Source organism: Pseudophryne corroboree, chromosome 12, assembly GCF_028390025.1.
Source record: "Pseudophryne corroboree isolate aPseCor3 chromosome 12, aPseCor3.hap2, whole genome shotgun sequence".
Lineage (NCBI taxonomy): Eukaryota > Metazoa > Chordata > Amphibia > Anura > Myobatrachidae > Pseudophryne > Pseudophryne corroboree.
This window is the reverse complement of record NC_086455.1, coordinates 87,978,180-87,992,882: the sequence shown is the minus strand read 5'-3', so window position 1 is coordinate 87,992,882 and position 14,703 is coordinate 87,978,180. Positions and strand designations below refer to the sequence as shown.

General features: G+C 45.9%; 1 protein-coding gene across 2 annotated transcripts in view; it reads left to right on the top strand.

The window, feature by feature from the left end:
* The window catches only part of PPM1A (protein phosphatase, Mg2+/Mn2+ dependent 1A), a 280,963-nt gene extending 266,818 nt beyond the window's left edge, over positions 1-14,145 (top strand). For both annotated transcript variants that reach the window (XM_063947751.1, XM_063947750.1), the window contains one exon: positions 13,275-14,145. Coding sequence is in view for 1 of the 2 variants with exons in the window: in XM_063947750.1 (XP_063803820.1) it covers positions 13,275-13,304 (30 nt within the window). In the remaining variant the exon portion in view is untranslated. The remainder of the gene's footprint in view (positions 1-13,274) is intronic.
* The last annotated feature ends 558 nt before the right edge of the window (positions 14,146-14,703 follow it).

Genomic DNA, 14,703 nt, shown 5'->3' with positions numbered 1-14,703 from the left:
CTTCAGAGGTGGTCGTGCTAAAGGAAAGATGCCTGCTCCCAGATCCAGAAGCCTGCTTCTGATACCCCAAAGTGCTCCGCATGACGGTGGTCAGCTAGGCCTGGAGGAAGGTCAGGTAGGGGCAAGACTCTGGCATTTCAGCCACGTCTGGGTGTCTGGCCTGGACCCCTGGGTACTGGATATAGTGTCCAAAGGGTATAGGCTGGAGTTTCAAGATCTCCCACCTCACCGTTTCTTCAAGTCAGGCTTGCCGGCTCTGCCGGCAGACAGAGCAATTCTTCTGGAAGCTATCCAAAAATTGGTGGTATCCAGGGTCATTGTTCCAGTTCCACCTCATCGGTGGAACAAAGGTTACTATTCAAACCTTTTTGTGGTACCGAAGCTGGATGGTTCGGTATGGCCAAGTCTCTGAACCCCTACCTCAGGGAGTTCAAATTCAAGATGAAGTCTCTGAGAGCTGTCATCTCAGGTCTGACGGAGGGGGAATTCCTGGTGTCCCTGGACATCAAGGATGCGTACCTCTACATTCCCATTTGGTCACTGCATCAGGCATACCTCAGGTTTGCACTGTTGGACGACCACTATCAGTTTCAGGCACTGCCGTTTGGCCTCTCCACAGCACCAAAGGTCTTCACCAAGGTGATGGCGGAAATGATGGTTCTGCTACGCAAGCAACGGGTGAACATAATTCCGTATCTGGACGATCTCCTGATCAAGGCGTCGTCCAGGGAGAAGTTGTTGCGATCCATTGCTCTCATGACACATCTGCTCAAGGAGCACGGTTGGATCCTGAACCTTCCAAAGTCTCATCTGGAGCCTACAAGGAGGCTGTCTTTCCTGGGGATGATCCTAGACACGGAAGTGCAGCGGGTGTTTCTGCCGGTGGAGAAAGCATTGGTGATTCAAACAATGGTTCGGGATGTCTTAAAGCCTTCTCTGGTATCGGTTCATCAGTGCATCCGCCTTCTGGGGAAGATGGTTGCCTCCTACGAGGCTCTACAGTATGGAAGGTTTCATGCTCGATCCTTTCAGCTGGCTCTATTGGCCCAGTGGTCGGGATCTCACCTACACATGCACCAGAGGATACATCTGTAACCAAAAGCCAGGATTTCTCCGGCTGGGTTCACATGTTATCCACAGGATAACATTGGGATATGCCGGAGCGACAGCGGAAATGGCACCAAACGGTCACAAGCTTTTTGGCCTCCCAGGATGCATCGGGGCTTCTCCATATAATCCTGCCCACTGACTCAGTCAAATCAGTTTTTTGTTTGGTGCGGCAGGAGCCGGACCATGGTCACAGGGCTGCGATTAAATAGCAGCCTGAAGCTTTTATTTTATTTTTATAGTCTTACTATGTTTTTTTTTTTTAGTGACTTTTCTTAACAGCGTCTTAAACTCATGCTAGAAAGAGTCGCTCCAACAACTCTCCACCGGGTCGCAACAACGCTTACCTTCGCGGTATAGTGCTGTCTCAACGGGCGTCTTTGTCGGATGATTCTAGCAGGTCCAGCAGATGTAACCAGGCAGTGGCCGGAGCATAGGGAGAAGGTAAGTCAATCGATTTCCTCTTACAAGGGGGTCCGGACACAGCTTCACTGTATTGGAGAAGACTTCAAACAGTGGTTGATGCGCCGCCACTCTTAAGTGCAACAGCGCTATGCTTTAGGGATCATAGGCGCCAGGACTAGGTGAGGCCGAGATCCTTAGAGTTTAAGTCAACGGGGGGAGTTAGACGCTCTCCTGGCCTCCCCTCCCCCAAGTTCATGACCAGTTTCCGTGCGTCTCCCGTCCATGAACTAATGACCTAACTTCCGTCTCAGACGCTACCACGAGGGTACTTGGTCGCAGCTTAGACGCTGCGATGGTGTACACTAGACTTTCCGCCTAGACCGAGTCGCAGACAGGAGCGTCTGCATACACTTATCGTTCAATGAGCGTCTGTGTCCATTAAAGAGCGTCTGTGTCTCTCATCAGTCATCAAGAGTGGCAGTGTACACTAGTATCGTCTGAATCCACTCAGCGTCTTGCGAGCGTATTGATGGATATGGAAGTATGGTGAGTCTCCCTCTATCCCACTCTATGGAGAAAGGGTTATACAGTACTAAACATTCTCTCTACTTGATAGTATGAATTGCTAATTTTGGTACATATTGCATATAAGACCTGTACATTACTGTTGTTTTCTGCATGATATGTTTGAAGAAACTTGTTAAAACAGAAATACAATTGTCCCATTTACTTGTAAGTAATTTTTATGGTTGATTGTATTCTCATATGACAATGTCTAATATTTTAACGTGACTGACTGCTAGTATGTGTGCTGACTTTTATATGTTGTCAGTTCTGTTTTGAACCTCAATTCAGGTGCACGGTTGTGGTCAGATTGAGCTCACTTCTATATATTTATATATAGGTTATTTTCAGTCACAAATTGTGTAGTTATAATAACAGAATATTACTATGTCTGTGAGCAACAAAAGTGACGAGAACTTAACAGGCACTCCTACATCCTTAACAACATGTTTATCTTGTAAAACAGGGTTAATTGGAATAGGCCAGTTGGTCACTTATGAGGGGTTATGTGCAAACTGTTTTGCTTATCGGCAAAGTAAAAAGCAGGATTTGGTTCAACAACCATCAGAGCCACCATGGAGTATGTTCGCGCAGACTGTCTTCAATAGCGGACAGATGAACTCCTGCAGTTTCACCCCAGGGAATAATTTACACTATTAACCCATACATGCAGCTCCCGCCTTTATGGTTTTGGTTCCAGTAGCTTCTACAAGTAACCAGGCTAGTAACCAAGGTACAGGTAAGACTAATATAGATATGTGTATGTTGCAGACTACACAAGATGATATAACAGATGATGATACAGTATATTCAAATACTCCGTATGATGATCAGTCGCAGAGTTTCAGCTCAGAGGATGTAGCTGAACTTATTGACGCAATGAAGGCTGTTCTCTCATTGGAGGAATCAGCCAAAACAGTGTCAAAATCTAAAGCACCTGTGTTTAAATGAATAAAAGCCGTTAAAACTGAATTCCCAGGGTCAGAGGATCTGATGGAAATGATGGAAGAACCCTGGGCTACGCCCAGTAAAAAAATATAAGTTTCCGAAAAAATGGGATTCTTATTATCCATTTCCAGCTGCGGATTGTTCAAAAAGAGAAGTTCCTCCTAAAGTAGATGCACATGTACTGCGACATGTGCATAAATCTGCTTTGCCATTGTCATCTACCTCATTTAATGATGTCACAGACAGAAGGGTAGATAGCTTCTTGAAAAATATATTTTCTCTTTCGGGAGCGGTGGTAAGGCCTGCTATGGCTTCAGCCTGGATGGCAAAGGCAATGGGAGAATGGGTGGAGGAACTAGAGAATGGCCTCTTTCCTCCTAATAGGGAGCAGGGGTATCATCTAGGCCGTATAAGACCAGCTGCCCAATATTTGGAAGAAGCAGCAATTGATATGGGTACGATTGCTTCTAAAGCATCAGCCTTGACAGTAGCTGCTCGTAGAGCAGTTTGGCTACGTACTTGGAAAGCAGATGCAGAATCCAAGAAAGCTCTGGAAGCATTGCCTTTCACTGGTAATGTATTGTTTGGGAAACAATTGTCAGATATTCTAGAATCGGAAGCTGAATCCAAAAAAGTCAGATTTCCGGCTAGTTATAATCCTAAGACTAGGGGTTCAAAATTCCGTCCGTTTCGATGGCAAAGCAAAAGCTAAAGAGGAGTCTAAGCAACCCCAGTTCAATAGATCAGCCAGGGGTAGGAAGCAATGGGCTAGTAGAAAGCCAGCTTCCAAGCCTGAACAGAAGCCATCAGTCTGAGGGTACGGGCCTCTGCCTGGAGGATTCCAGGGTTGGGGGCCGACTCCTTCAATTTGCACACATATGGCAACAGTCGACGACAGATGCTTGGGTGCAGAAGGTGGTATCTCTCGGTTATGGTTTCCCCTTCATGAGGCAGCCTCCTCAAAGGTTTTTTTTTTTGAACCAGTCCGTCTCGTATAAAGTCGAAGGCCAACGCCCTGCAAGAAGCAGTTCAGAAATTGCTTTAGTCTGGTGTGATTATCCCAGTACCCCCGTCTCAATGGGGACAGGGTTTTTACTCCAATCTATTTTTGATTCAGAAGCCAAATGGGTAATTTCGACCAATTCTCAATCTCAAAATGTTAAACAAATACATTTGGATTCCAAGGTTTCACATGGAGACGTTACGCTACATAGTGTTGGCTATGGAACTGGGAGATTACATGGTATCTCTGGATATACAGGATGCTTACCTGCATGTGCCTATAGCACGGTCTCATCAATGTTACCTCAGGTTTGCCATCCTCCAGCAACATTTTCAGTTCCAAGCCTTGCCCTTTGGGCTAGCAACAGCACCCAGGGTGTTTACCAAAATGATGGTGGTTATGGCAGCTTATCTCCGCAAGCAGGGGATAAGAATATTTCCATACCTCGACAAACTTTTAATCCTAGCACATTCGCAGGAATTGCTTTTGAGCCATCTTCAACAGACGGTAGTTTGTCTACAAAGACACGGGTGGCTCATAAACTGGGAAAAGTCGTCTCTGAATCCGTCACAACGGATGGTTCATTTGGGGGCCATATTGGATTCAGGTCTACAGAGAAAAAGATAGCCAAGGTGCAGGTCATGATTCAGGAGTTGTGGCACACTCAGACAATGTCAGTCCATGCAGCAATGCGACTGTTGGGTCTAATGGTGTCAACCTTCGACATGGTGGAATATGCACAATTCCACTCCATACCTCTACAGCACCTCATTCTGACCAGATGGAACGGAAATCATCAGACAATAAAAAGACAGATGATAAAGTTTCCGGTAAACGTAAGAAGGTCTCTAGCTTGGTGGCTACAGAGGGACCATTTAAACAAGGAGAGACCCTTTTGGATAAAAGAATGGCAAGTCCTGACAACAGATGCCAGTCTTCAGGGCTGGGGGGCGGTACTCTAAAGTTTTTGGTTCCAGGGAAAATGGACCATAAGGGAAAGTCGCCTGCCAATAAATCTGTTGAAATAAGGGCCATATATATGGCTCTAGTTCAGGCAAAGGACAGTCTGCAAGGAAGACCAGTCAAGATCTGCTCAGACAATGCAACAGCGGTAGCAGACCTCAATCATCAGGGAGGAACTCACAGCAAAAGATTGATGGAGGAAGTAACTCGCATACTAAGGTGGGCAGAGCTCCATCTTCCAGCATTGTCAGCAGTGTTTGTTCCAGGTGTACTGAACTGGGAAGCGGATTTTCTCAGTCGACACGCCATTCAGGAAACCGAATGGGCATTACACCCAGAAGTGTTTCAGACTATAGTGAACAGATGGGGTCTGCCAGAGATAGATCTCATGGCGTCACGTCTGAACAACAAAGTTCCAATGTACGGATCAAGAACAAAAGATCCCGGAGCGATCCTTGTAGACGCACTGTCAGTAAAATGGAAATTTCATCTGGCATATCCGTTTCCTCCAATCTCTGTTTCCCAGAGTAGTGAGGAAAATAAAGCAAGCAAAGGGAGTCATAATTCTAATAGCTCCAGCTTGGCCCAGAAGGCATTGGTACACAGATCTACTAAGGATGTCCATGGAAGCACCAATACTGCTCCCTCAACGTCAAGATCTGCTAATGCAGGGTTCTTGTTATCACAGCCATCTGGAACGTCTGTCTTTGACGGCGTGGCTGTTGAAACCTCTATCCTAGAAGCTAGAGGATTTTTAAAACAAGTAATTCAGACTATGCTTAGTGCAAGAAAACCTTCTTCAGCTCGTATTTATCACCGAATATGGCAAGCCTATATTCATTGGTGTAGTGAAAAAAGTTTGAATCCAAGATCTTTTAAAGTATCCAGGATTTTGGATTTTCTTCAAGCAGAATTGGATAAGGGGTTGAAAGTAGCTTCCTTGAGAGTTCAAGTATCAGCGTTAACTGTATGGTTTCAGAGAAAGGTTGCTGACTTACAGGATGTGCGTACTTTCAGGGAGTTGTACACATTCAACCTCCATTTGTTCCTCCTGCAGCTCCCTGGGATTTGAATCTGGTTCTTAAAATCCTTCAGGGACCTCCGTTTGAACCACTTAAGAGAGCAGATCTTAAATAGTTGACGGCTAAAGTGCTCTTTCTACTGGCAATGGAGTCAGCTAGAAGAGTGTCAGATTTAGGAGCACTGTCGTGTAAGTCTCCTTTTCTAAGTTTTTTTCCAGATAACTAGATCTAGTTCTGAGAACTGCCTTATCTTCTTAAGGTGGTTTCAAAGCTTCACCTTAACGAGGAGATTGTAGTCCCAGCTTTTCAGGTATCGGGACTTTCTGCGGGAGACGCGTCGCTGGACGTGGTCCGGGCGTTAAGAATCTATGTAGATCGTACTAGTGCCATCAGAAAGACAGATTCTCTCTTCATCCTCTATGGATTTCATAGAAGAGGATGGCCTGCTAGACGCTGGCAATATGGCTCCGAATGGTAATTTCATAATCTTATTCTCGTGCTGATCTCCCTACTCCGGCTAATGTCTCTGCTCAGTCTACACGTAAGGTAGGTCCTTCATGGGCAGCACAACATGGTGCTTCAGCAGAACAGATTTGTAAGGCAGCCACATGGTCTTCCATTAGCACATTCATTAGACATTATGCCATGGATACTTTTGCCTCTCATGACGCTGAATTCGGGCGATAGGTTCTCCTGTCTAATCAGGAGCTTCCCCACCACTAAAACTGGCTTTGGGAATCCCAATATTATCCTGTGGATAACCTGTGGACCCAGCTGGAGAAATAGACCGTTATGGTAAGAACTTACAGTTGATAACGAGATTTCTCCTATATCCACAGGGGTCCCACCCTGACGCACCTGATTTGAGGATCTGTACAATCACTAAACCTTTACCCTCTTGTATGGAAGGGTGTGCATGTGTGTTCTTATCGCCTGAATAGGTTTCTACCTGTTGCTCTTGCCTAAATTGCTGTGGAAAGAACTGATTTGACTGAGTCAGTGGGCGGGATTATATGGAGAAGCCCCGATGCATCCTGGGAGGCCAGAAAGCTCGTGACAGTTTGGTGCCATTTCCGCTGTCGCTCCGGCATATCCCAATGTTATCCTGTGGATACCTGTGGACATAGGAGAAATACCGTTATCAACTGTAAGTTCTTACCATAACGGTATATTTTGCGCCTCTGGTGGCTACGACTACCACACCTTCTGAAAGGCCGAAGGTTCGGAGTTCAAGACTGGATCCTTCTAACCACGGATGCAAGTCTAAGAGGTTGGGAGCAGTCGCTCTGGGGGAAACCTTCCAAGGAAGGTGGTCGGATCAGGAATCCCTTCTCCTGATAAACATTCTGGAACTAAGAGCCGTATACAACGGCCTTCTGCAAGCAGCTCACCTTCTACGGGATGGGGCTGTTCAGGTGCCGTCGGACAACGTGACCACAGTGTCCTACATAAACCGACAAGGCGGAATGAAGAGCAGGGCTGTCATGTCAGAGGTGTCAAGAATTCTCCCCTGGCCAGAAAGGCACACGGTGGCGATGTCGGCAATCTTCATTCCGGGTGTAGACAACTGGGAAGCAGACTTCCTCAGCAGACACTATCTCCATCGAGGAGAGTTGGGCCTCCATCCGGAGGTGTTCGAGGAAGTAACCGGTTGGTGGGGGGTTCCTCGCATAGACATGATGGCCTCCCGCCTCAACAAGAAGCTGCGGAGGTACTGTTCCAGGACGAGAGACCCACAGGCAGTGGCGGTGGACGCACTGGTAACACCGTGGGTGTTCATGTCATTTGTATGTGTTCCCTCCACTTCCTCTGATACTAAAAGTTCTTCAACTGGTAAGAAGAACAAAGGTTTTGGCAATCCTCATAGCTCCAGACTGGCCATGGAGGGCTTGGTATGCGGCTCTTCTGGATCTTCTGCTGGAATATCCAAGGCCTTTACCTCTTCAGAAGGATCTGCTTCTGCAGGGGCCGTTCGCTTATCAAGACTTACCACGGCTATGTTTGACAGCATGGCGGTTGAACGCCAGATCTTAGCTCGGAAGGGTATCCCAAGTGAGGTCATTTCTACCCTGATACAGGCTAGGAAGGGGGTAACGTCTAAACATTCCCATCGCATTTGGAGAAAATATGTTTCTTGGTGTGAGTCCAAGAAATTTCCTGCGGTGGAGTTTCAACTTGGACGTTTTCTCCTTTTCCTGCAAGCAGGTGTGGATCTGGGACTGAGATTGGGCTCCATCAAGGTCCAGATCTCTACTTTGTCCATCTTTTTCCAAAAACAATTGGCTGTCCTCTCTGAGGTTCAGACCTTTTTGAAAGGGGTTCTGCACATCCAGCCTCCCTTTGTGGCGCCAGCGGCACCCTAGGATCTTGATGTGGTGTTGCAGTTCCTGCAATCAGCTTGGTTTGAGCCTCTACAGGAGGCTGATATCAAGTTTCTCATTTGGAAGGCGGTCACTTTGTTGGCCTTGGCTTCTGCACGACGCGTGTCGGAATTGAGGGCTTTATCTTGTAAAAGTACCTATCTGATATTCCATGAAGACAGGGCGGAGATTACGACTCGTCCAAAGTTCCTGCCTAAGGTTGTATCGTCTTTCCATATCAACCAACCTATTGTGGTGCCAGTGTCGACTGACTCCTCAATTGCTTCAAAGGCATTGGATGTTGTGAGGGTTTTGAAGATTTATGTGAAGAGGACAGCTCGTGATAGAAAAAGTGACTGTTTGTCCTCTATGATCCCAAGAAAATTGGGTGTCCTGCTTCTAAGCTGTCGATTTTCACGCTGGATCAGGTTCACCATCCAGCATCCTTATTCCACGGCAGGATTGCCGTGTCCAAGATCTGTAAAGGCCCATTCTACTCGTAAAGTGGGCTCTTCCTGGGTGGCTGCCCAGGAGTGTCTCGGCTGTACAACTTTGCAGAGCAGCTACTTGGTCTGGGTCGAACACGTTTGCCAAGTTTTACAAGTTCGATACTTTGGCCTCTGATGACCTCAAGTTTGGTCAAGCAGTGTTGCAGGAGTCTCCGTGCTCTCCCTCCCGTACTGGGAGCTTTGGTACTAGGGAGGCCAATCCCGGGATCGGCGGGATCCTGGGATTTGGGCCCAAAAATGCCTGGATTTGAATCCCGGGATTGGAGCATCCAATCACTGGATTACACTGCGCATGTGCGGGAGGGAGTGTGTGTAAGTAATACTACTTACAATTAGGCGGGCGGCAGCCATAGACAAACGCTGAACGCGGCGGCACTTCAAATGTGGCGCCGTCCGCCAGCCAATCAGAGCTGGCGGACCGACAGCCAATCAGGGAAGCTGCCGCAGCAGCGGCAGCCAATCAGGAGCGACTGCTGCGGCCGCCAGCTCTGGTTGGCTGACGGCCGGCGCTTCATTTGAAATGCCGCCTCGTTCAGTGTGTCCATGGCTGGCGCCCACCTAATAGTAAGTGGTATTACTTACACCCACCCTCCCTCCGTGCAGTGCTAACAGCCTCCCTACCGCTACCAACCCTCCCCGCTACCTACACCCTCCCGCACCGCTACCTACACCCTCCCGCACCGCTACCTACACCCTCCCGCACTGCTACCTACACCCTCCCGCACTGCTACCTACACCCTCCCGCACCGCTACCTACCCTCCAGCGCTGCTCCCTACACCCTTCTTCACTGATTCCTACTGCAATCCCGGGAATCCCGGGATTGGCCTCCCTATTTGGTACATCCCCATGGTATTAATTTGGACCCCTCCATCCTCTAGGACGTAAGAGAAAATAGGATTTTGGTTACCTACAGGTAAATCCTTTTCTCGTAGTCCGTAGAGGATGCTGGGCACCCGGCCAGCGCTGCGTTTTCCTGCATTGGTTTATAGTTCAGTACTGCCTGGTTCCTAGGTAAGTTCTTCGGGTATCCGGACTCCAGGTCGACAGCACAAAGGTCGACACACTTTAGGTCGACGCCAATTGGTCGACACACATTAGGTCGACAGGGTCAAAAGGTCGACAGGGTCAAAAGGTCGACAGGAACAAGGTCGACATGGAAAAAGGTCGACATGAGTTTTTCACGATTTTTTTCTTTTTTTGAACCTTTTCATACTTAACGATCCACGTGGACTACGATTGGAACGGTAAAGTGTGCCGAGCGAAGCGGAGCGGAGCGAAGGCACCATGCCCGAAGCATGGCGAGCGAAGCGAGCCATGCGAGGGGACGCGGTGCACTAATTCGGGTTCCCGGTCACTCTACGAAGAAAACGACACCAAAAAAACATAAAAAACTCATGTCGACCTTTTTCCATGTCGACCTTGTTGTTGTCGACCTTTTGACCCTGTCGACCTTTTGACCCTGTCGACCTAATGTGTGTCGACCAATTGGCGTCGACCTAAAGTGTGTCGACCTTTGTGCTGTCGACCCTGAGTCCCAGACCCAGTTCTTCGTTAGTTACTGTTTCAGCTGTTACTGAGTTTTTCCGGCATGTTAGCCGGATTTGCCTATTGTGTGAGCTGGTATGAATCTCTCTGTGTAATTCTCTGTGAATTTCTCTCTGTGTAATTCCTTCTCTCGGGAGTATGTCGTCTCCTCGCGCACAGTTTCTAGACTGAGTCTAGTAGGAGGGGCATAGAGGGAGGAGCTAGCCCACACTATTAAACTCTTAAAGTGCCAATGGCTCCTGGTGGACCCGTCTATACCCCATGGTACTAATATGGACCCCAGCATCCTCTACGGACTACGAGAAAAGCTTTTACCTGTAGGTAAACAAAATCCTATTTTTTCCCCTCCAAAATTTTACACACAATACACCATAATGACGTTTGCAAATTTATTAAAAATTAAAAACTAAGATCACATCTACATAAGTATTCACAGCCTTTGCTCAATACCCTGATGCACCTTTGGCAGCAATTATAGCTTCAAGTCTTTTTGAATATGTCACAAGCTTGACACACCAATCTTTTGGCAGTTTCGCCCCCATTTCTCTCTGGAGCACCTCTCAATCTCCGTCAGGTTGGGTGGTAAGCGACTGTGCACAGCCATTTTCAGATCTCTCCAGAAATCTTCAATTGGATTCAAGTCTGGGCTCTGGCTGGACCCCTCAAGGACATTCATAGAGTTGTATTGAAGCCACTCCTTTGATATTTTGGCTGTGAGCTTAGGGTCGCTGTCCTGCTGAAAGATGAACAGTCTCCCCAGTCTGAGGTCAAGAGCGCTCTGGAGCAGGTTTTCATCCAGGATGTCTCTGTACATTGCTGCATTCCTCTTTCCCTCTATCCTGGCTAGTCTCCCAGTTCCTGCCGCTGAAATACATCCCCACAGCATGATGCTGCCACCACCATGCTTCACTGTAGGGATGGTATTGGCCTGGTGATAAGCGGTGCATGGTTTCCTCCAAACATGACGCCTGGCATTCACGCCAAAGAGTTCAATCTTTGTCTCATCAGACCAGAGAATTTTTTGTTTCTCATGGTCTGAGAGTCCTTCAGGTGCATTTTGGCAAACTCCAGTCGGGCTGCCATGTGCTTTTTACTAAGGAGTGGCTTTCGTCTGATCACTCTACTATATAGGCCTGATTGGTGGCTTGCTGCAGAGATGGTTGTCCTTCTGAAAGGTTCTCCTCTCTCCACAGAGGAATGCTGTAGCTCTGACAGTGACCATCGGGTTCTTGGTCACCTCACTGACTAGGGCCCTTCTTACCCAATCGCTCAGTTTAGATGGCTGGCCAGCTCTAGGAAGAGTCCTGGTGGTTGCAAACTTCTTCCATTTACAATTTTAGAGAGTTACCACCTGCGCACTGAGGCAATGCTATCTAGTGAACTTGGCGAGCTGCTAATGTTTGTAGGTGATCTGTCCTACTAGGTAAATTACAGAGTATGTGAAACACTGCGCTCAGCCCCTGATATCTGACCGTAAAGGATGTCAGTGTTAACTGTGTATATGTAGTCTTAATTTTAATGTGTTGCAGATGGGAACCATATGTTTCGTCAATTTATGTCAAACAAGTAAACCACAAATCTAGGTACCAAATAAACTTTTAATGAGGAGTCACAGTGCTCTTCCCAGGCAACTTGTTAATGCTGTAAGTTATCTTGTAACAATTAGAGGTTAATTCTGTCCATGCAAATGGCGTGAATTATTCCCATATAAAATCCCTTTATAAGTCTCTAATCACTACTATAGTCCAGCAAAATTACTGCACCTAAATGATCCGGTTAACAAAGTATGAGTTCAAATGCTGATCGCAAATAAATGTACTTTAAAGATGGTATTGCGCCCTGAACAGAGCAGTCCTTGGTACTGCTGACCGCAGCAAATGTTTGAATAGACAATGCAAATATGTGGTGGGGGATATATGTTCTGGGGGTGCGGCGTCCCGTAACCCTCAGGTACATATACTTACCCTTCTTCTTCTGATCGTCCTCGTCTGCCGTCCCCTGCTGCGCTTCCTTCCTTCCCGGTCCCAGGCGGGTGTAAATCTTCTGTGTGCAAGCCTGCACACTGATGAGTGAGCCTCCGGGACAACGAGACCACCGGTGGCTGCGGCACTTCCGGGTACTGTTAACCTGGTGTGGGTGTTCAGTCCCCGGCGTGCTGCAGCGCTGACGGCGGCTCCACTTCACTAGCCAGTGAAGGAGACTGGGGGAGCAGAAAGCGGTGGAGGCTGTCAGCGGTTCTTTGCAGATGGTCTGTTAATCCGTGTCCTGTTTCTCCAACGCGTTTCAGCCTTAATTGGCCTTCCTCTGTTTTTTCTTATTAATTTGACGTCATTATGGGGTATTGTGTGTAAAATTTTGAGGGAAAATATGGATTTATTCCATTTTGTAATGAGGCTGTAACTCAACAAAATGTGGAAAAAGTGAAGCGCTGTGAATACTTTCCGGATGCACTGTACAGCAGTATTCAACATCTGGCCCTCAGCAGCTCTGGAACAGCACATCCCAGCATGCCCTGCTACAGTTTGGCTTTTGGGGCATGTTAAAACTGTGGCAGGGCATGCCAGGATATGTAGTTCCACAGCAGCTGGAGCACTGCATTTTGAATACCCCTGGCATACAGTGTTGGGAATGTAATTAGAATTGGATACCTGAAACAGTTGTGGCACAATCACTAAATCCTCCAGTAGAAAATCTGAGTGTAATAATACATAACTGGCTTTTCTGTATTTCATTTGTATTGAACTTGTGATGGGTAATTATGACTCCTTCATATAAATCCATTTTAAGTGAACCTTAAACTGAGATTTCTATTTTTATTCTCTCCCCCGTTCTCATTCTCTCTTAAAGGATTCTGCATCAACTGACGACATGTGGTAAATGTATCCATTTAGCAATGGAGTTTACATCCATCTTCAGTGAACATACAGCCCAACCTCGGTGATCCTTCTTAGCGTCCATCCTCAACCTTTTTCATTTAAAGAAGGGAAATTGATGTGGGTGAGCTTGGTGAAAAATAAAATTCCCACCAGTACAAATGGCCCCGCGAGTATCGTACTGTTTTCCTAATACTCTTTACACACTTTTTTTTTTTTTTTTTTTTTAATTTGTTTTTTTTGGGGGGGGGGTTTGGTAAAATTTTAATTTCTGTTTAAAGTACCTTCAAACAATACATGTTGTAAATCAGACTCCAGCAAATTCTGTTGTATGATTATTATTTTTCCTTTTTGTAAAGTGCAATTTTCCTTGTACAAATTTGTCATATTTAATTATGGACTGGAAATTTCTCTAAAGGTTATAGGAAGTCTAGCTTGTTATGTGATGCAACCAGTACTCTAACCCTATTTGTTCATGTGGTGGTTTTAGATTGGACAAAAAGCAGCAACATAACCAGCTCTGGGGTCGCTATGAAATTGTAAGGATTGTATCTTCAGTGTACAGTATTTTTCAGGATGATTCTGTCAACTATGATTTTCGAATTGACCGTTCTTGATTAAAGAATATTCCTCCATTTTGATATGAATATTTGACTGAAAGCGCAGTCTTTTATGAACAAATATGTACTGATGATTTAGACGCTTGAATCCTTTCACAAGTAAATAATTTGTGTGTGTTTCATTTTTTTTTTTTTTTTTTTAAATAACTACACTGGCTGGGTCTGTTGCTGCTACAGAGAGTTCTGAATTCCATTTTATCAATAAAGCTTGATTTGACAAACAAACACCATTATTATTAAGGAGTACTTTCTCGTCTAAATTTTTAAAGATTGCCATTATGCCCTTTTGGTAAGTTATTGCATACTAAAAGCTTAAGTGTAAAGTAGACGTCAGTGTTCAGGAAGCATGCCCCATCTGCCTTTCTTTAAAAGATAAAATAATAACTAAACCACTTTACAATTTTTATAATATTTTAAAGGACATTCAAGCAAGTGTCTTAGCTTGAACTGTGCCTTCTGTAAGACATGTTATCCTTGGGGTAGGGGGGAAAATCACTTCACCAGTTCACTTTAAAGGGCAAGCTAGTGATTTAAATAGTATTTGTGTTTTCAGATATACAGCATGTTAATGATTATAGGTTATTTGAAACCTAATTTGACTGTGTGATCGTATCCTCCTTCACTAGGCGAACTGTTCCCATTCACTCTTCATTGGTTAAACTTACTGGTTTTGTGTTTATTTTTTTATCATGTGCAATGTACTTTATGAATTTGTTTAATATTATCCCCCATGTATGTTCGGTTTTGAATTTCTTCCTTTTGAAATAACGCAAAACCTAAAAT